At 43.5% G+C, this 21,749-nt stretch overlaps 1 protein-coding gene and 1 long non-coding RNA gene across 4 annotated transcripts in view; one reads left to right on the top strand and one right to left on the bottom strand.

The window, feature by feature from the left end:
- The window catches only part of TCF20 (transcription factor 20), a 72,901-nt gene that overhangs the window by 33,924 nt on the left and 17,228 nt on the right, over positions 1-21,749 (top strand). For both annotated transcript variants that reach the window (XM_058431190.1, XM_032138820.2), the window contains one exon: positions 19,468-19,561. In XM_058431190.1, the coding sequence (XP_058287173.1) occupies positions 19,468-19,561 (94 nt within the window). The remainder of the gene's footprint in view (positions 1-19,467; positions 19,562-21,749) is intronic.
- Positions 5,928-13,682, bottom strand: LOC131381941 (uncharacterized). Of its 2 annotated transcripts, none has more exons than XR_009211017.1 (4): positions 13,434-13,682; positions 10,058-10,149; positions 9,570-9,681; positions 5,928-6,112 (listed from the first exon to the last, which is right to left on the bottom strand). It is a non-coding gene; the product is annotated as an uncharacterized LOC131381941 (long non-coding RNA). The 2 variants fall into 2 exon arrangements; XR_009211016.1 differs by lacking the exon at positions 5,928-6,112 and adding an exon at positions 8,880-9,041.

Here is a 21,749-nt window from a genome sequence, read left to right as displayed (position 1 = left end):
CTAAAAATACAAAAATTAGCCGGACGTGGTGGTGGGCGCCTGTAGTCCCAGCTACTCGGGAGGCTGAGGCAGGAGAATGGCGTGAACCCAGGAGGCGGAGCTTGTAGTGAGCCAAGATCATGCCACTGCACTCCAGCCTGGGCAACACAGCGAGACTGTCTCAAAAAAAAAAAAAAAATTTGGAGAGAAAAATTTCATCTGTTCTGACCTTTTTCTTGTCATTATTCTCTAAATGAGAAAGTATAACAACTTTGCATAGCATTAGTTATATCATATTAGGTATCATACGTAATCTAGAGATGGCTTAAAGTATACAGGAGGATGTGCTTAGCTTATATGCAAATACTGTGCTATTTTATATAAGAGACTTGGGCATCCGTGGAGTTTGGTATTGGCAGAGGTCCTGGAACCAGTCCTCCATGGATACCAGGAATGACTGTAATGACTGCTAACATGTACTGAATGCTTTCTAAGCACTATACGTGAATTAATCACATTTAGACCTCAAACCAACCCTTCCTGGTGGCTCTCATCACACTCCAGGTGAGATTTGAGGTCCAGAGAGGACCTTGCCCAGGATTCAAACCTTGTGAGTCTCCGTCATCACAGTATAGATACAAGTCTGTGTTGCTTTTTTAACTTTATTTTGTAATTTTAATTTTCATTCTAATCTGTGATTTTTTTTGTCTTAGTTTAGTGTGAGTATAATGTAATTTATCCAAGTACTGCACTTTTATTGGGGTGGTTTCCAGTTAATTTACTACTTTCTATGGAGCAATAAGCATTTTTATTTTTTGATTTAAAGAAAAATTTATGGCTATTGAACTGCTAGGTCAAGAAGGGCCAACATTGTTATGGTTTTTGATAGACATTGTCTTGTGGTTTAACCAGCAAAGGGTCATAACAAGGCATGAGCATCCATGAGGACAGGTGAGCCCATGTTTACTGCTACCTCAGTGGCATTGGACCTTCTTTTTAAACCTTTAGTTCCTTTTCATTTCTTTTATTAGTGATATTAATGTTGTTCCCTGTTAATTTTGTGTTTAACGTCCATTAATTGTTAATTTGGAATTTTGTTATTCTCAATTTGTTTTTCTGTACCTATTTCTCATAGCCTGAATCACTTCTCTGGAAAATTCAGATGTATGAAACTCCTTTCTTCAGGGGTGCCCCTAAATTAGGCATTAGTAGAGCTCTTAAAAAGTTTCTCATCCCAGCCGGGTACGGTGGCTCACGCCTGTAATCCCAGCACTTTGGCAGGCCGAAACAGGCAGATCGTGAGGTCAGGAGATCGAGAACATCCTGGCTAACACGGTGAAACCCTGTCTCTACTAAAAATACAAAAAAATTAGCCGGGCGTGGTGGCAGGCGTCTGTAGTCCCAGCTGCTCGGGAGGCTGAGGCAGGAGAATGGCGTGAACCCAGGAGGCGGAGCTTGCAGTGAGCCGAGATCGCACCACTGCCCTCCATCCAGCCTGGGTGACAGAGCGAGACTCTGTCTCAAAAAAAAAAAAAAAAAAAAAAAGTTTCTCATCTGTAAATTAGATGATGATAGAGGACTGTAAAGGATAAAACTCACTTTGCTGGAAATCAGGCAGCCTCCTTGGTGGATACTAAACTATTCCTGGAAGCTTTTGAGTTGATGTGGTTTTAAAGGAAGCAAATATGAGCTACCTAGCATCAGCCTTAGAATTGTGTCCTCATGTGTTGGTTTAGTTAGTAAAGATAACGCTCCTCTCTCTAAACTTATTGGTGGAAATTAAACTGAAGAGAAAAACTGATGCTTTCCACGTAAACCTGGTAATAGTGGAGTGATTTTGGTTGTATGCACTTAAGAGCTGACACTTAATTTGAAGATGTTGGCAGCATACTGCTGTCAGTTAACATGCCTTATGAAAATAGAATTGAAGAACTGCTACACAGGCAGATAGATAATACCAAGGTCAACAGAATAACAGATTTTCAACAGAACTCAAATCTGAAGTGGTGCTAGTCCCTTCTGATGGACTAGCACCACCAGTGGGACCTGGGTGCGCTGACATTGTTCAACGGTGGAGGCATTTCATCTCTGTTATGTGTTTCACTGAGCAGCCAGTGGAAGTTTCTAGTAAAATGTATATTCATCTAACAAGTCTCAGGTCTGTTCATTGTGGCTGGCTCCCTAGGGGTGCCATGTGGTTCCAGACTTTGAAAGCTGTGATTGTGAACCTTAAATCTTAGTTCAGACAGATGGCAGGTGAAGGCCTCTGGTTTGCTTGAAAGTTATTTTTGTTTTTTCATACAAAGCTGGTTGCTAGGATAATAGTGTAATTCATTAGGATAAGTGATAGGACAGTTCCCAAATTATTCTGTTTGCTTGTTTCTAGGTAGGGTTCTTTATTGAAGTAATAAAAATATACTAATGCTTTGAAAGGGCAACCCCTCAAAAATGAAATGTACTTGTTTGCTGACATAAGACTTTGTGTCTCCCTCCTCTTCAGAGAGCAGGCCTGGGCATTTTAATCCACTATTTGTGAAAAGCACATGGATTTAAAACCAGCTCACCTGTCACCTCATTCCCTAGGCAGCAAGTGCTGCCCAGCTGCACTCCCATTTTACCTGTTACACCTCTTAGCACCCATGGGTCAAATCCCCCAAGTTACTCCAATAGTGGCAGGTCTGAACGCCTCCTCACTGAGGATAGGACAGACCTCTGAGACCTTACTGACTCAGCCTTCCCTTTGCAGGTTACACAGACCCAACAGTATTCAGAGCCTATGCCTCCCAGCACTTATGCAAATGCTCAGCTAAGCTGGAGCTGCTCTTGGGGTGACTACCAGCTTATCTGATTGTCGTCCTCACCAGATAGGCTCCCCAAGGGCTGAGTTGGCCCCAGAGCCCACCCTAATGCCTGGCATGGGGGTGATCAGTGCAGGGTAAATTTGTGACTGACAGGTTCTTTAAGAGACACATAGAAGCAATGTAACCTCCAGTGGGAAGAGGTGGGCCTTTGGATGCCATTTAAATATGTATGTTTAAAAGTATGTAATATTGGGCTGGGCGCGGTGGCTCACACCTGTAATCCTGGCACTTTGGGAGGCTGAGGCACGCGGACCACCTGAGGTCAGGAGTTTGAGACTAGCCTGGCCAACGTGGGGAAACCCCGTCTCTACTAAAAATACAAAAGTTAGCTGGGCATGGTGGCAGGCACCTGTAATCCCAACTACTGGGGATGCTGAGGCAGGAGAATCATTTGAACCGAGAGGTGGAGGTTGCAGTGAGCTGAGATTGCGCCATTGCATTCCAGCCTTGGGTGACAAGAGCGAAACTCCATCTCAAAAAAAAAAAAAAATATGTAATATTGGAAATAATTTGTAAATATGCTGGTCAGAATTTTAATCTACATATAAAAAATTAAGGAGATGTTAAAATGTGTTTTGGTAGTGAGACTGACTTTTGTTTTCCTGTATGCTACTTTATAGTTTTGGGGGGAAAAATGAATGGATGAGAGATGGATGACCAGCAGTATTCTTAATATCTTGTCCTTGTGGTTCTTTGTAAGGCAGAGGAACAGATTCTGCCTTCATTATAGAGGGCATCTATATGAGGCTTTGTTGTTCATGAGTTTCAGTGTATGTCTCTGGGGACAAAAATGTGAGTTGCCACTGGGTGAATGTAGTGCCACCTGAATGTTGAAAAACACATCTCCTGAATCCCCACCAAGAGATCTCCCTTCAGGGTCTCTTCCTCCAGGGTCTCCCAAGAGAACAGGTTTGGGATTCAGGAGTTGTATTTTGTTCATGTTAAGTCTGAGATGTCTCCTAGACATTGAAATGCAGTATGACCATTTCAGAATGAAGGAATTTCCAATGGATAGTTTTTAGCAGGTAAAAGCAGCCCCACCTTACATTCAGTGAGCACTTGCATAAGTGCTGGGAGGCATGGTCTGTAGATACTGTGAGGTTTGTGTAAGTGTGGAGAAGCTACGCCTAACTCGGCCAAAGGGAAGGCTGAGTCAGTACGGCCTCAGAGGCCTGCCCTCCCCATGTGGCACTCGGACCTTCCACTACTAGAGTGACTTGGGGGGTTTGAAGCGTGAGTGGCAGGGGAAATAGATAGGCACATGTCAAGAACCACACTCTGCTGCTTTGCCAATCTCCTCCACCATGCCCTATGAAACTCACAGTCCACCAAGAGCATTCTCTTAGTTCTCTGCTCTGAACAACCACTTTGCCTGGCTTTCTCAGTAACACCACCTACCGCTACCCCCGCCCCCACCCCACACTCTCCCAGGCAGAAGCAGAGTCATTATTAGTATTTAGCCCTCTCACTGTGGGCCAAGTGACAACTTGTTCCTTCACTAGTGTACATCAGGAGAGGGATAAGCATTAAGCATCCCTGGTAGAGACCTGAGGAACATTGTGCAAGGCAGCCGGGGTTGTTGATAGGTATCTGTATCAACTACTAATGTTTTAGCTTCGTCTCCTGGCAGGGCGAGGGTTTTAGCAGTGCCACAGAAACGCTTCATTGAAGCAAATCATCTCCCAACAATGGAATCTCACTGATTTGCTGACCCAGCATTCTGTTCTCTCACACCTACCTCATCCCTTCCCACCTTTGGAAAAAAAGCTCAATTTAAGGTGAATATGCCAACAAAATCTTGTTGCTCAGCTCCAGAAGATTCTCTGTTTAAGAGCTTCCAAATTAGCTGTAGAGAACCCCAGGAAATGATCCAGTCACATAAAGACTCACCTTTCCCGTGGACCCCCAAGGAGCTTAGAGGCCACCAGCAAACACCCAGTTGTTGCCTTTATAGCTCCTTAATTTGACTTGGGAACTCTGAAATCCGTTAGTCATTGGTGTATTTTCAGACAATTTCAATAATCTGACCAGTCCCATCCTCTACTTGTTGCTTTTTTCTAATCTCACTCTTGAAAGAAAAGTCATGTGATGGAACCACCTTTTATTATATCACCACCACACTGCCCAGAGACAAGGCCCGAAGGAGAGCACAGAGGCTCTTGAATTTACCAGACGGTCCTTGTTGGCAAAGAGTCATAATTATAGAATCTTGTAGGTCATATTTTATCCTTCATCCAAACATCTGTAGGAGTTGGCTTCTTGGGAAACTATAACATCACTTAGCCCCTAAGCTGAATTTCTTAACCTGTAAAATGGGGGTTAATAACTGGACTGCCTTGTCAAGGTGTTGGATAAATGAAATCTGTCGTAACAACAGACACTTAAATCTTGGGGCTGGGCATGGTGGCTCACACCTGTAATCCCATCACTTTAGGAGGCTGAGGTGGGAGGATTGCCTAAGCCCAGGAGTTTGAGACCAGCTTGGGCAACAAAGTGAGATGCCATCTCTACAAAAAATAAATTAGCCAAGTGCAGTGGTGTGCACCAGTGGTCCCAGCTACTAAGGAAGTAGAGGCAAGAGGATTCCTCTAGCCCAGGAATTTGAGATTGCAGTGAGCTCTGATTGCTCCACTATGAGTACAGTGGCACAATCAAAGCTCACTGCAACCTCAGACTCTGGCTTGATGAATAAGTGACAGAGTGAGACCCTATCTCAAAAAAAAAAAAAAAAAAAAAAAGTGTAGGTGGAGGAGGAGATGTATTGAGGAATTATGCAGGATTTCTAAACTTGGTTGTATTACTTCCAGATCTCTATTTTCTTCATGGAGACTCTTGGAGTTTCCTTTTTTTTTTTTTCCTTTTTCCTTTTTTGTTGAAATGAGGATTGTACTCTTGCCGAGTATCTTCCTAATCTGGTAGGAATCTTCTGAAACAGAAATGTAGAAGAAAATTTCCACATCTATGAAGATGAATTGAACCAATAGTTTTAAAACTTTCTTGAGGATAAGAAACAACCTGGGATGCTTCCCATTCAGTCTCTTCTGGGACAGTGTCCTCAGTCTTTTTTTTTAACTCAAGCTTGGGACCATGCTGGTGCAGGTGGCAGAGTTACACTTTGAGAAATGCAAAAATCAGTTCTGAAAACTGAAGGTTCATAAGCTAGTCACAGATTTGGGTGCCAAAATTTCCATTCTAGTGTGGACGTAGTTTTTCCTTCCAGTAGGTTTCCAGGAAGAAAAGGCCCCTGGTTGAGCATGACCTGTGGGAGTGACCTGAAATGAGATGTGAGGCTATGTCTCATGTATTGCCAAATTAAATGACCCCACTGAAGCTTGGCTGAGAGGTGGCGGGGGCTGGCTTAGGATTTGAGGACCAGTGATCCTATGGTAGTTTCATTGGCATTAGCTTCAGTATATCAAGATATCCTCGTTTTTGAAAGTTCCTTTCTGCTGGGACTCTATTTCCTGAGTAGCTGGAACTAAGTGCCTCCAGTGTCTGTCCTGTCAGGCTGCCCCTGCCTTTGAAAAACTTGCCACTTCCAGGAATAGGGTGGCTTTGCCTGACAATACCTCAACCTGTTTGAGAAGATGGACAGGCGAGAGCGTTGGTGAGATGGCAGTGGCTCCGGGTGTGAAAGAGGAAGGTAATATGAATGCAAGTAGGAAGAGAGGAGTAAAAATGAGAAAGACCTCCAGAGCCAAGTGTTTGGAACAGCTTTGGAGATTTCCGCTTCAGTATGATCTTCACAGATTTGAAATCTTGTTAAGGGAGTCCTATTGTGGCAGCAGGTTTGTCGTTTCCGCGCTGAAACTGTAAACATTTCAGTATGGGTGCCTTGTGAATAAGCAGCTTCCAGTAATTGGCTTTCTGGAAGCACAGACCCAACTCCTGGGTAGGATGAGCCATGGAGAGAAGCAGCTTACACCAAGAGTCACTTCCCTGGAGTGTAATTTCTTTAAAAAGATGCCTTCTTAGATTCAGAAAGCACAAAATGTAATCATTTCTCTTTATAAGCTAATCCACTGTTTGAGCAAAGGGTAAAAATAAAAATAAGCTAATGCAAGATCTTGTGCAACTTCAATTTCAGTGTTTTAAACTATGTCTGTAAGTATTTCTCTCCCTGTACTTGAGAAAAAACTCTTCTCTTTCTTCATCACAGGGCTGCCGCAGGTCTCCTACTCCTGCTGGGTTCAGCCTTTTCTCAGGTTCTCTGCTTTTATTCAGAGGAAAAGTGCTAATCAATGGCTTATACCTTGTCCTGGACTCTAGCACTCTGTGCCCTTCCTTTCTAATTTCTTAAAGGGCACAAGCTCCTTTTAATATGGAAAAACTCCGTTAGACAAAATATATAAGGTTTTCAGCACAGTTGCAATTTTCTTTTGGGGCTGTAAAAGAAACCCTCTGATTAGGATTATTTTAATGGAGTATATATAACTGTAGATAAGATAAAATGCAGGCTGGGTGCAGTGGCTCATGCCTGTAATCCCAGCACTTTGGGAGGCCGAGGAGGGTGGATCACCTGAGGTCAGGAGTTCGAGACCAGCTTGGCCAACATGGCGAAACCCCATCTCTACTAAAAATACAAAAGTTAGCTGGATGTGGTGGTGGGCGCCTGTAATCCAGCTACTTTAGAGGCTAAGGCAGGATCATCACTTGAACCCGGGAGGTAGAGGTTTCGTTGAGCCAAGATCTCGTCACTGCACTCCAGCCTGGGCAACAGAGTGAGACTGTCTCAAAAATAATAATAAAATGCAAACTGTGTTTCAGAAAAAAAGGCAAGTTTGGTTAGCACAAAGAAACATCATTAGTGACCCTGTGTTGGCCTTCTGAGTTATGAGACTTCGTATTAACATTATAACAAACTACATATACATTTTGTGCAAGAGAAAAATTACTAAACCAGGCCTTCTTGAGTAATGCGTTAATTTTCCAGAAGGGGGACAAAGATTGGATTTAACTTAAATTGAGGCAAATGGATGTATTTTATTTGGGAAATTGTTTTTTGTTCCTCCTTTGTTTTGCCTCCATAAATTTATTAATGCAGAACCTGAAGGCTGTAAACCCAGGATAATTGGAGTTTACAGTGTTATAGAACATTAAAAACCCACAGCAAGTGGCTGATATCTGCCTACCATATCTGCAGTTGAAGTTCATACCATGTATGATAATTACGAACTTTCTTTTTTGTGGGCACCTTGGTAGAAATAATTAGTATCACCTGCCATATTTTCACATGTTACTTAAACATTATCATTAATAAAGTGTACATACTAAAGCAGATAGCTGAGGGTGGGGAATAAGTGGTTAAATACTGTGCCTGACCTGTAAAATACGCTCTAAGTAGACAAAAGGAACCCTTGTGTGACAGCATAGCTGGATTTGGTTTAATAGCAATAGTAGATTGTTAGCTTTAACTCCTCCTGGGTGTCTGTGCTGCTGCCCATAGCCTTGCAGACAAGCACAGAGGGCCTTTGTAGTTTCAAGGGACCATCCATTCCACATGGGACTAGAGAGTAACAGAAAATGACTAGGGATCAGTGCTGGCACTTCCTGGGAAGTATGTGCAGGGTGTGTGTGTGTGTGTGTGTGTGTGTGTGTGTGTGTGTGTGTGTGTGTTAGTCAAGGTCTTGCCCTGTCATCCAGGCTGGAATGCAGTGGTGTGATCATAGTTGGCTGCAGCCTTGACCTCATGGGCTTGAGCAGTCCTCTTGCCTCAGCCTCTTGAATAGCTGGGACTACAGGCGAGTGCCAACACACCCAGCAAATTTAATTTTATTTTTTATAGAGACGGGGCCTCTCTTTGTTGCCCAGGCTAATCTTGAACTCCTGGCCTCAGGCAGTCCTCCCACCCCAACCTCCCAAAGTGCTGGGATAACAGACATGGGCCACCTTACCTGGCCCTATTCAGGTTCTTTTGCCCTGATCAATGTCTTTAAATAGCAAAAGATACCCCTACTGTGCCCTTTTTTCCCAACTGGGTATTATCCCCAATGTACTGTTGAGAAAATCGAGACTTAAATTAACTTGCCTAGGCTCCTGTACCAGTGAGAGACAGGGCCAAGTATGTTTCTTTTAGCCCTGCTGCTATTCCAGATCAGCAGCTTCAGTGGACAGCTCCGCTCCAGTGAAAAACTCCGAGAGCTTCCTCTCCGCCCCAGCTTTCTCTCTTTTCCTTATTTCATGTCTTTGTTTTTAGACTGCCTAAATTTGAGGTAAAAATCAAAAAAGATTTCTGATAAGGAATATCTGAATATAAGGAAGGCACATAGAGGAACTGTCAGTTAAACTAACTGAACAGTTTCTTTGACTGAATTTGTTGTTGTTGTTGTTGTTGTTGTCCTCTACTTTAGGAGAAGTAAAATGATACGGAGAAAAAGCTTGCTAGCAGGGATTTATTTTAAAAAGCAAGTTTTAGGCTATGTCCTGGGATCATTTTGATAAAGCCTAGTCTCTTCCTCGTGTCTTACAAGAATACTCTTAATACAGAATCATAACTCTAAGGCAATGGAAAACAATCAGTTTACTTAAAATCCTGAGCTATTTACTAAAGCAGGAAGATAGCCTGTGTTCTATAAAAGGTTTCTCGTAGTTAACCATAAAATACCGTTTGGAATTAAGCCCATTCCTGACCAGTTGAGATTTTGCTCTCAGTCCAAAACATTCTCTTCTGTAAATGGAATCTTTCTAGGAGAAAGTAGCATTTAGAGCAGGTGCCACGTGTGTGCTCACCTCATCAGAATCCTGCTGTGCTGGCATCCAGAGGGCTCCCTGTCCACTGTGCCGATTTACACTGCCACACACACGGGCTCACTGCAACACATCTCACAGACCCCCTGGCCATCTGTCAGCATCAAGTCCTGTCAGTTTTACCTTCAAAGTCTATGCCACCTCTTGTATACATTTCCACCACCAGTACCCAAACTCTTCCATATCATCCCTAACCCAGCAACAGCCATCGTTGGCCCTGGGTTCCTGCATGTCAGCTTCCCACCCCTTCAGAGTTGTGCTCCACCGTGTCAGTTCCCTGCACCCTGCCTGCTTGTCCCTCCACAAAGCAGATTGTTCCCCTTCCCCCCAGGTAGCTCTTACTCCCTCTTTATGACTCAGGTCAAGCTACACTCCCTCAAGAATGCTTTCCTGACCTCCTTAACTAGGTTGGTGACATTACCTCTATGCTCTGAAGTACTGTTTACATCACTATTTAAATTTTGCTTTACCCCCAGATCATTCTGTGAGCTCCTGGAGGGTAGACACTAGGTGAACTTTGGCTCCCCATTTCAGCCCCTGCACACAGGCATGCAATAAAAATCTGTAGAATTAATAAAAAGAAAAGATCATTATACTTCTGAAGTCGATACCATCAACTCATAAGGGAACTTAAATATCAAAGAAAAGAGCACTGAGAATAAAAGGCACCTTGATCACACAGTGTCTTACAACCTTTAGAGAAACCTGCATGTCAAGGGGAAGGACCAGCCTGATCAAGTTCTTATTAATTTTCATCCAACCCATGTTTCCACTTTCTGGACATTGCAGTTTTAGGCTGTGGAATCAGGATTGACACATTAATAAGGCAAATTAAAAGTCCCAGAGAACAGCTCGTTAGGAAGTCAAACTGCCTTCTTCACATTCAGTAAAATAACTTATACTTTATGATTCTGAAGAAGCATGGGTCTGGTGTTTTACCTTCGTTAGCCAAGAGTTACCTTCACATTACTGCAGAGGTCCCTTCCTCATAACACAGCTCACTGGTGAGAATCTGGATTTTTTTTTTTTTTTTTTTTTTTTTTTTTTTTTTGAGACGGAGTTTCACTCTTGTTGCCCAGGCTGGAGTGCAATGGCATGATCTCGCTCACTGCAACCTCCGCCTCCCAGGTTCAAGCGATTCTCCTGCCTCAGCCTCCCGAGTAGCTGGGATTACAGGCGTGCACCACTACGCCCAGCTAATTTTTGTATTTTTAGTAGAGACAGGGTTTCACCGTGTTGGCCAGCCTGGTCTCAAACTTGCGACCTCAGGTGATCCTTCCACCTCAGCCTCACAAAGTGCTGGGATTACAGGCGTGAGCCACCACGCCTAGCCTGAGAATCTGGATTTTTTAAAGCAACAATGGCATAAAAAGAGGTATGTGACAGAATCTTCTGGAGAAAAGACCTCCTTCCCCAGCTCTTAGACCTACTAACTTTTCATTATTTGTTTGCTCAGTGTTAAAATGAATAAGTCTATTATATAAAGCTGTATGTATTCTGAATATGTTCTTTATCTGCTCAAGATTGTGGCTAATTTCTGACATCCTCTGTTTGGTAGATGAAGTACAGAAAGACAAAGAAGGACATTCTTAATGAAGGAAAAAAGTCCTTTAATCCCAACCCTTCTAACCTGATGGAAAACATCATAACTGTACTATAGACTGCAGACAGGCTGGTCCCACCTTATGGGCACAAAGACATCGGAAGGGAAATAAGGGAATGGGCTTTCTTTGTGGATCAAAACAGAATCCAAGGATGTAGCTGGTAGATGCTGCCAAAATGGCCACACTCAAGAGATTTGGACCTTGGTCAGGCTTTCTGTGCATTTTGTACCACTTCTGGGGCCAGCTACCACCCAACCCCCACTCAGCCACAGAGACACTTATTACAGGTTTATAATGTGACTTGAAAGACTTTCCCAAAGAAACAAATACTTGTCAGGATCTGTAGCAGAGCCACGTTTTGATTGGGGCTTTTATGGGAGGAGAATGGTGATGTAAATATATGATTTGATTTCAAATTATGCCTGAAAGATGATCAGATTAAAGAAAGAATTGTGTGTGTGTCTTTTCATCGGCTTGTATTGGTGGGAAGCAGATGACTGGGTCCCAGGAGGCAGAGAAGATGAACTATTGGGCCCTAAGTGTGTTGTAAGGAATAGTACCATCTGTTGGACCTAAGATCCACATGGCAGCAGAGGGTCCAGAATCAGCCACAGCAGATTATTCTAGATTAATGTGAGTGGGGACAGGTTTGGAGAAGTATGGCTGGGAGCACCTGGCAGGTGACTCTGATGCAGGCAGCAAAGGAGTCATTGGTGCCCAGGTCTGCTCTCCACATAACAGAGGGCAGTGTCTGTAGAGTACAACAGGCAAGCCTGTGAGGCGGTTTTTCTCATTCTAGTTGTGCTCAATATGCCATTTTGGGGCAGTTTTCAATGCTTTGGAAATCCTGCTAGAGTTTAATTTGTATGCAGTCGTGTGTCATTATTAGTCCCCATTTATTTAACATCTTTTCTTCCAATGCAAAATGCTTTAGAAAGCTTTAAAAATAGTTGTTAATTTGTATTGGTCCCGGATAGGAGAATTGAGAGGGGAGATATAATGAAAGTAATAGTAAATAGTAGCTAAGAAGTGAAGTGTCCAGAGACTTGGCCAAGAACTGACCTTCCACACCGTCGGAGATGAAACATTACTGAAACATACAGCAGCTAGACTTATCAAAAACAACGACCAGCAGCAGGTGTCCAGACCCATGCAGGGTCTGCTTGTTTAAGGCAGATTGTAGGAGAAAAATTACTTAACAAAAAATTAACTTTTAACTGTTTGTCTTAATTTAATAGACTGTACTTTGTATTATATCTGATTTTGATATCAGTAATTGCCAAAGTATGACAGAGATGAATGTATGTTTTATGTAATTTTTATTTAAAAGTTCTAATAATTACATAGCTTTCTAGTTTATAAAACACTTTTATGGTTATTTTACACAGCAGCTTTATGCAGAAGGCAAAGCAAATACTGTTATCCCCATTTTACAGATGATAAAATTGACCTGGTGACTTTTGGCTTTCACACATGTGCTGACAGCCTCAGTTTTTTTCTCCAGTAGCCCTGTGCTGTATCATACCTGGACAGTATGCACATTAGGCCAACCACATTTATTCTAAAAAGCTAGTCAAGCCTGGAACTTTTGTCTTGAGTACACACAATTAGCCTTTAGCCAGTGAATGGCTGGCTGATGTTTCATACTGACATAATAATTGATTATGTATTTAATGGATTCAGTTTCTGAAACTGGCACTTTCGCTGGAGCAGCTGTGGGACATAAGTGCAGCTTCTAAATCCATGTACCATACCTTGAGTAGCATTGAGTAAATGGACCTGAGAAGAACTGGACAACTCTCTGTCCCTCTGAGGTTGACTGGGAAGCCTTGGTTGGTACTGGGCTGTGGTGCAGGTCCCAGAGGCTGGTGCCAGAGCCCATTCCCTGAGTCTTTGTGTTAATGGAAAGTTAAAGGTGCTCCAGCCAGTCTCATGAGCTTTTCATGAAGAAGCGTAAGGAGATTGTCTAGCTCTAAGGAAGTAAGGACCAAAACACCTAGGGCTATGTATGTATTGCTTTGGCTGACACTTTGAAGTAGTCTTTAAGAAGCTTGATAGGATGCAGAGGTGTATCAAAGAAATGCTCACAGGGCCTTGAAGGGTAGCTCCTTGTATGTAGCCCATCTAGCTGCCACGTAGTTGGCATTGATAGCTGGGATGACAGAGGCTTCCATCCTAGACATAGGAGGCATAATTAAAAGGACAAAAAACTTCTTGCTGGTGGCCAAAAATGAACACATACCTTGTTCCACATTCTCCAAGCTCCACCAGCATCAGTTTTGTAACTCATTGAAGAGTATCCTCATTAGTTGTCTTCAGGCTCTCAAGTTTGTCAGATGTTGCATTCATTCCATCAGCCCACATTTACAGTGCCTATGGTGTGCCAGTCCTTGGGGGTGCAAGAACAAGTCTCACAGTTTAGGGGAGATGGACAAACATGAGTAAGTGAATATTGTGAGCATGAGCAGAAGTGTGTGCCATGCTGGATAAGAGCCGTCTTAGGCACAGTAGTGGAAGAGTAATCTGCAAGGCTTGAACAAAACCAGTCGTCATCAGTGTGCTGTAATACTACTATGACCCAGTTGCTTTGGTCACAATACTACTATGACCCAGAAGCTGCTCTGAGATGCTAGTTAAACAGGGTGATTATTCAGGTTGCTGTTATATCTCATAAGAAAGAGCCTTTCTGTGAATGAGCAGGCATCAGGCTTGCAGAAGTCTCCCTTGAAGCTTCCCTCAGATGAGGATTAAACAACTCTAGTTGATTCAGTCCTTGCAGTTTACCACCTCAAGTCAGCGAGCCCTGCCTCTGAGACAGTGACAAAGGCTGGTGAAAGGTTCAAGCTCTGTATCTGGGCCACTTTGTTTAAACATGCCCCCAAACTAATAATACCTTTATAATTTATTTCCCAAGTTTAGAGTATCAAAAAATGTGAGGTGAGGTTCTTATTAGAGTTCTTTAAAAATAGTTTTTATTCCCTTCCATAATAAAAAATTTACTATTAAAAGATTTTGAAGTTTGGGCCATTCCTTATTTTTAAAATGTGTCTTAATTTAGAAATCATGCTTGGAGCCTCCAATGTGTCTCATTCTTCCTGGGGAGCAGTATTGTATGGACTTACCTCTGCTTGGAGTGAATGTAGTAACATTGTGGTCAAAAACAAAGGACATTTAGCTGTGCAGTGACTTTAGTATATTATTTGTAGCATAGGAGGATGATGACGCAAATAGCTATATTTTTTTTTTATTATACTTTAGGGTTTTAGGGTACATGTGCACAATGTGCAGGTTTGTTACATATGTATCCATGTGCCATGTTGATTTCCTGCACCCATTAACTCGTCATTTAGCATTAGGTGTATCTCCTAATGCTGTCCCTCCCCCCTCCCCCCACCCCACAACAGTCCCCGGAGTGTGATGTTCCCCTTCCTGTGTCCATGAGTTCTCATTGTTGCAAATAGCTATTTCAGGTAAAAAGTATAGAATAAAAATTTAATTAGAAATTGTACTAACCTGGGTATTGATTTTTGGGTAGAAGGGAAAACCTTACACATGGAAGATACTATAGATAAGTATTTATATTCTATCTTTGGCACCTGGCACCTAGAAAGTACTTTTCAAATGTTGGATAGTTGAGTGAATGAAGGGGGCTAACAGGTGTCATGGTGTGGTATGAAGAAAGTTGAACCTGGGGTTCAGAAGAAAAAGGGGTAAAGTTCTAAGTTCTCTTACTAGCTATGTGATCCTTAGCAGGTCATTTGGCTTTAGCCTCTGTTTCTTCTACAAGAAAAACAGATGTCGAAGACAGACCCAGAGTTCCTTCTTTATTGATCTCCTGATGTCAAAATTTGCCTAGTGAAATTTCACTAGGCAAATTGAGGGAGAAATCTGTTGCATTAAAGAACCTAAGGCCAGGCGCAGTGGCTGATGCCTGTAATCCCAGCACTTTGAGAGGCTGAGGTGGGCAGATCACCTGAGGTCAGGAGTTCAAGACTAGCCTGGCCAACATGGTGAAACCCCATCTCTACTTAAAATACAAAGATTAGCCAGGCGTGGTGGCGGGTGCCTGTAATCCCATCTACTTGGGAGGCTGAGGCAGGGGAATCGCTTGAACCGGGAGGTGGAGGTTACGGTGAGCCTAGATCATGCCATTGCACTCCAGAGCGACAAGAGAGAAACTCCATCAAAAAAAAAAAAAGAACCTAAGAGGAAAATGAACAATCACGTGAGAGTCTTGGGAAATCCCCGTGTATTAGTTTTCTATCATTGTCACATTACCACAAACTTGTTAATACAATTCTGCTTACAGTTCTGTAGTTTCAAAGTCCAACACAGGTGTCTTACTGGGCTGGAATTAAGGTGTGGGCTGGGCTGTGATCTTTTCCAGAGGCTTAGGGGAGAACGTGCTTCCTTGCCTTTTAAAAATTTTACAGCTGCCGCCCTGTCCCTTCTCCCATCTTCGAGGCCAGCAGCATTGCACCTATTACCCTGCTGCCAAATCATCAGGTCTCCCTGAAGCTGACAACTCTAACTCCCTCTGGGGGAGTCATTTGCTTTAATGGACCTGTGTGATTAGATTGGGCCCACCTGGATAACCTAGCATATTCTTCCCATCTCAAGGTCCTTGACTTACTCTCATCCACAAAGTTGATTTTGTATATAAGATCACAGGTTCTTGGGATTCTGCCTACCAATATCACAAGATCTGATTGCCTTGTAGGAGACAGAACACTGAATGGCTCTCAGGAAACCAGTAATCCAGTAATCCTAGCTCAGCCAGTCATTGTGTCTCTCTGGGTTTCTTTTTTCCGCATCTGAAAAGTTGGGGAGTTGAATTAGACCAGTGGTCCTCAAACTGCATTGTGCATCAGAATAGCCTGGAGGACTTCTCACAACACAGATTTAGGTGGGGCTCAAAAGTGTGCATTTCTGCCAAGCACAGTGGCTCACGCCTGTAATCCCAGCACTTTGGGAAGCCAAGACAGGTGGATCACTTGAGGCCAGAAGTTCAAGACCAGCCTGGCCAACATGTTGAAACCCCGTCTCTAGTAAAAATACAAACACTTGCCAGGTGTGGTTCATGCCTGTAATCCTAGCTACTTGGGAAGCTGAGGCATGAGAATCACTTGAACATGGGAGTCGGAGGTTGCAGTGAGCCAAGACTGTGCCACTGCGCTCCAGCCTGGATGACAGAACGAGACTCTGTCTCAAAAATAACCCAAAAAACAAAACTACATTTGTGACAAGTCCCTGAGTGTTGCTGATGCTGCTGTTCCAGAGGACCACACTTCAAAAACCACTGAACGAAAGTGTCTTTAAGGATCTTTCTCTAAGTCCCTAATACAGCCTGAGGGTCTTTCCTCTTTGGATGCAATATTATAAATTAATCATAGTGGAGTTTGCGCACTGCTTGCCAGGTTGTGGGGTTGAGGTAGGAAGCAAATGGACATTGTTCAGATCTAAGCTCCATGTCTTCTCTTTCCTCTTGTAAACTGGGATGGTGACGAGGCCTGCTATGTGTTTGCTTTTCATGAGATGGTCTTTTTAGATTATCTAGCATATGTCTGACATGTGGTCATCTTGGGTCACATTTACTTAGCACTTTTGACCCAGCCACCATTTTAAGCCTGAATTAATTCATTTAACCCTTATGACATTTCTATGAGGTGAGTGCTATTATTAGTCCCACGTCTGTAGATTGAGGAACAAAGGTTAGGAGTTTGGCCAAGAAGGCAGAGCTAGAAAGTGGAGCCACTTACCAGGCAGTTATTTAGGTTCCAGAGCATGCATACTTAACCCTTCTACAGCAGCACCCAAGTTTCTTGTAACAAGGCTAGAGGTGGCCTGGTCCTGGGTTTCGGTGATTTAGTGCTTGACAATGTCATGGTAGGCCCAGGTCTCTCCATCTTGCCACTCTTCTGTCCTCAGCAGTCTGGCTTTGTCTTCAGGGCTGTCCCCTCATGGTGATACTGTGGCTGCCACAGATCCCACCGTCTAGTCCTCACAGAGGCTGAGCAAGAAAAATTACCTGTTCCTCCCTCTTGTCTCTTTTTGAGAGGGTGAAACTTTCATACTTGTAATCCTAGCACTTTTGGAGCCTGAGATGGGAGAACCGCTTGAGCCCAGGAGTTCAAGAACAGCCCGGGCAACATAGTAAGACCCCATCTCTACAAAAACATTTTTTTAAAAAGCTGTGGATGTGGTAGCACACACCCTGTAGTCTCAGCTACTCGGGAGGCTGAGGTGGGAGAATCACCTGAGCCCGGGAGGTAGAGACTGCAGTGAGCCATGATTGTGCCACTGCACTCCATCCTGGGTGACAGAGCAAGACATCGTCTCAAAATATGAAAAAAAAAAAAAAAAAAAAAAAAGGTTGGAGGGGAGTGCAAAATGTTTTCAGAAGCCCTTTCTCCTGCAGACTTTGCTACCAGAAATTCTTGACCATACCCATTCCTTAATGGCCACCACTCACTGTGATTCATCCCCCAGGGTAGGGAGGGCCATATCTTCGGGCTCCTTGAATAAGAAAGTGGCAGCAGGAGGCCGGGTGCGGTGGCTCACTTGAGGTCAGGAGTTTGAGACCAGCTTGGCCAATATGCAAAACCCCATCTCTACTAAAAATTATCCTGGCGTGGTGGCACATGCCTGTAATCCTAGCTACTCAGGAGGCTGAGGCAGGAGAATCGCTTGAAACCGGGAGGCAGAGGTTGCAGTGAGCCAAGATTGCGCTACTGCACTCCAGCGTGGGCGACAAAGCAAGACTCCCTCTCAGAAAAATAAAGTGGCAACAGACATGGCTGCAGGTTGGCCACCGATGGGCTACCCACACTCCCTTCTCTGAAGTTGATAGTGAGTCCTTTTGATTCTGAGATGCTCTGTGGCACTGACAAAGGTCGACAAAGTCTAGGGCTACTAGAAATGCTGTGAACTTGTCCTTGGTTTACTCCAGACCAAATGATCTTTTCTCTCTTAACAAGGGTGGGAGGGCACATGATAAACATTTACTGATTATGGGCACCCAGAAGGACCTTGGTCTTCTGAGAGCAGGGCAAAGCTTTTGAAGGACTAATCTCTTCCAGCCCTTGTTCCTACCTCTTTTGTCTCTGGGGGATGCCAGAGATGATCATCCAGAATCTCAGCTCTGACCTGGAACAAGTTATTTTCCCTCTGGTGTCTCAAGAGTTTCACGTGAAGCGTTAGGAGCGCCTGCCAGGTGGAATAGTGCAGAGGGCTGGATGAGATCATTCAATCTGAGCGTGGCGAGCGCTTGGGCTTTGCTGTTGCTGGCGTTAGTGTAGTTTCCCATCTGTATCTGTGTCGGGGGCCTGAGCCAGCTCAGTGTAATTGCTTAGGGAACACTTTTATTTTTCATAGAAGCAATAACAAGTTTCTGTCTCTTCCAGCTAGTCTTGCTGGTTGTGTGCCTCTGCTACCTGAAGAGCCAGCATCCTTAGTAGGGTCACATGTGGTTGAGTTTTCTGAATATGTCTGTTGCTGATAGGACACATTTCTTAGCCTGACAGGATGAGCACTCACAGCAGCCACATCACAGGGCTGACAGAGATGTGCCCCACTTTAAGAAAACCTGACCATATAAGGAGGAGTGTCTCAATTACAAAATAATGTCTCACTTAGCCAGAAATTCATGGCAGGTTTTCTGGTGCATTTAAAATAAGATTCATGTATAAAAATACCATTTGCACATAGGAGCCCATATTTTCTGAAAAGGGAAATATACTTGTATTGGGCATTTGGGGTAAGTAGATCAAAAATAAAAATAAAATCTTACAAATACAAGAACTAGAAACCAAATTCCACTTCTAATTCTAAAAGGTTTATATATAACTCTACTACCTTACCCTCTCTTACCCCAGATTTTCACAGCAGAAGTAAACAGGGAAGATCTGCAGGCCACTTATGATAGCAGCAAGGAAATGCCTGGCAGAGTGTGTGGGTGGGTAGATGGCGGGGGCACCAGAGGCAGAGCTGAGGACCCCACTTTGGCATGTCCTTTTATGACATGGATTGCTTGTCTCACCCTGCTGTTGTTGATTTGAGAACATTTGTGAGGCTTGGTCTAAAACATTATTGCTGGATCCCTTCCCATGGTGTGGTCAGAGAGTGGCATTTAGAAACTGACCAGCTCATCCTGCCACCACGGACTCCTCTAACCACAGAGACACGTGCTGAGGTCTAACAGATGGGGACCAGGGAAGGCCTGGAGGAGAGGGCCAAATCTGGGATACTGACATGCCTGACTTTTCCCTTCCTTTCAGAAATGTTCCCACTGCCAGGAGGCAGGCGCCACCTTGGGCTGCTACAACAAAGGCTGCTCCTTCCGATACCATTACCCGTGTGCCGTTGATGCAGGTAAGAGGATACCACAGACCCCTGTCCAGAGCATCCAAAGGGTTAGGACATACAGTTTGATTCTCTCTGTTGTTGTTGTTTTTCTTTTTTTTTTTTTTTGTCACTTCATAAAAAAACTTCCCACCCATTAGTAGCACTCATCTCCCTTCCCTTCCCTCCAGTCCCTGGCAACCACTATTCTGTTTTCTTTTTTAAATATTTATGATTTTTTTTTTTTCCTTTAAGCTCTGTTGGACTCAATCCTTTCTATCTCTGTGGACTTTGCTGTACATTTGGGTTACTTCCACTTTTTCACTGTTATGAATAATGCTGCTACAGAACATTCACATGCAAGCATTTGTGTGAACATGTTTTCAGTTCTCTTGGATGTGTACCTGGTAGTGGAATTGCTGGATCATGTAACTCTGTTTAACCTTTTAAGGAACTGTCAGACTGTTTTCCAAAATGGCTGCCCCATTTTATGTTCTCACTGGCAGTGCATGAGTGTTCTCCTTTCCCCAGGTCCTCCCTGACACTTGCTGTCATGTGTGTTGTTGTTTTTTTTTAATTGTAGCCAGCCCAGTGGGTATGCAATGTTATTTCATTGTGGTTTTTATTTGTATTTCCCTGATGGCTAATGATGTTGAGCATTTTTTTCATGTGCTTATTGGCCATTTGTACATATTCTATGGAGAAATAGCTATTCACATCCTTTGCCCATTGTAAAATTGGGTTATTTATCTTTTTAATGTGAAGTTTTAAGAATTATTTGTAGGCCAGGCGGGTGGATCATGGGGTCAGGAGTTCAAGACCAGCCTGGCTAAAATAGTGAAACCCCGTCTCTACTACAAAAATTAGCCAGGTGTGGTGGTGTGCACCTGTAGTCCCAGCTACTCGGGAGGCCGAGGCAGGAGAATCGCTTAAACCCAGGAGGCAGAGGTTGCGAGATCGTGCCACTGCACTCCAGCCTGGGCAACAGAGTGAGACTCTGTTGCAAAAAAAAAAAAAAAAAAGAAAAAATTATTTGTAATTCTGGATATGTGGTTTGCAAATATTTTCTTCCATTCTCTTGAGTTGTCTTTTTACTTTCTTGATAGCATCACACAGGTAATTCACCACTGGACATCAACTGAGTGTCCTACATACAGTTTAGCTCAGTTCTGATACTAAGCAGAGTTAGTGCAGCCCCTACAGGTTAAGGGCTCAGTCCCACAAGACCGCTCCCCACTTCATATACCAGTCTCAAGCCCTGTGTTTCTGAATGATCAACTATAAACTGGGGTTTCCAAGACTGCTTCCTTGGGTTTGATTAATGTTTAACGTGGCTCACAGAATTCACAGAAACACTTCACTTGTGTTTACCCATTATAAAGGATGCAGATGAACAGCCAGATGAAAGAAACATAGGGCCAGATGTGTGGGCAGGGGCATGGAGCATCCATGCTCTCCAGGGGCACCACCCCCGAGGCACCTTCATATACTCAGCAGTCCAGAAGCCCTCTGAATCCAGTAGTTCACGGATTTTTTGGAGGCTTCATCATGTAGGCATAATCAATTATTAACTCAGTCTTCACCCCCTCTGTCCTTCCTGGAGTGGGGTGGGTAGAGCTAACAGTTCCAAGCTGCTAATCACGGCTTAGTCTCTCCGGTGCCCAGCCCCCATCCAGGAACTACCAAGAGTTGCCTCATTAGAACAAAAGGTGCTCCTATCCAGGAAATTCCAAGGGTTTAGGAGCTCCATGTCAGGAACCAGGATCAAAAACCAAATATTAGAAGAAAAGATGCTCCTAGCACCCCTAATTGCTCAGGAATTTACGCAGGTTTTAGGAGGTCTGTGCCAGGAATCAGGGATGAAGACTAGAATATGTATTTCTTACTCTAAATCACAGTATGTTGTATACATACAATACAGAGTGTTGTATTTTCTTTGTTGAGATGATAGGGGGATGTTTTGCAGTGTGTTAACTGTTGAAAGAAGGGAAACATTTTGTTAAAGAAGTGCCATCCAGTGAGTGACGCAGAAGACTTGAGTTTTGACTCAGAGCTTCGATAACCTGGGAAAATCACCTTTCTTACTCTAGACTTTTAGTCCCTTCAGTGGGTGTTTTCCCCAGTTACTTTTTTAGCGGCAAGGTGGGTGTTAATTTCAAGTTTATTAAGTTTTTTACTTTCTTTTTGAGATGAAGTTTCGCTCTTGTCGCCCAGGCTA

Source organism: Hylobates moloch, unplaced genomic scaffold, assembly GCF_009828535.3.
Source record: "Hylobates moloch isolate HMO894 unplaced genomic scaffold, HMol_V3 SCAFFOLD_19, whole genome shotgun sequence".
Lineage (NCBI taxonomy): Eukaryota > Metazoa > Chordata > Mammalia > Primates > Hylobatidae > Hylobates > Hylobates moloch.
This window is presented reverse-complemented; position numbering and strand designations above follow the sequence as displayed.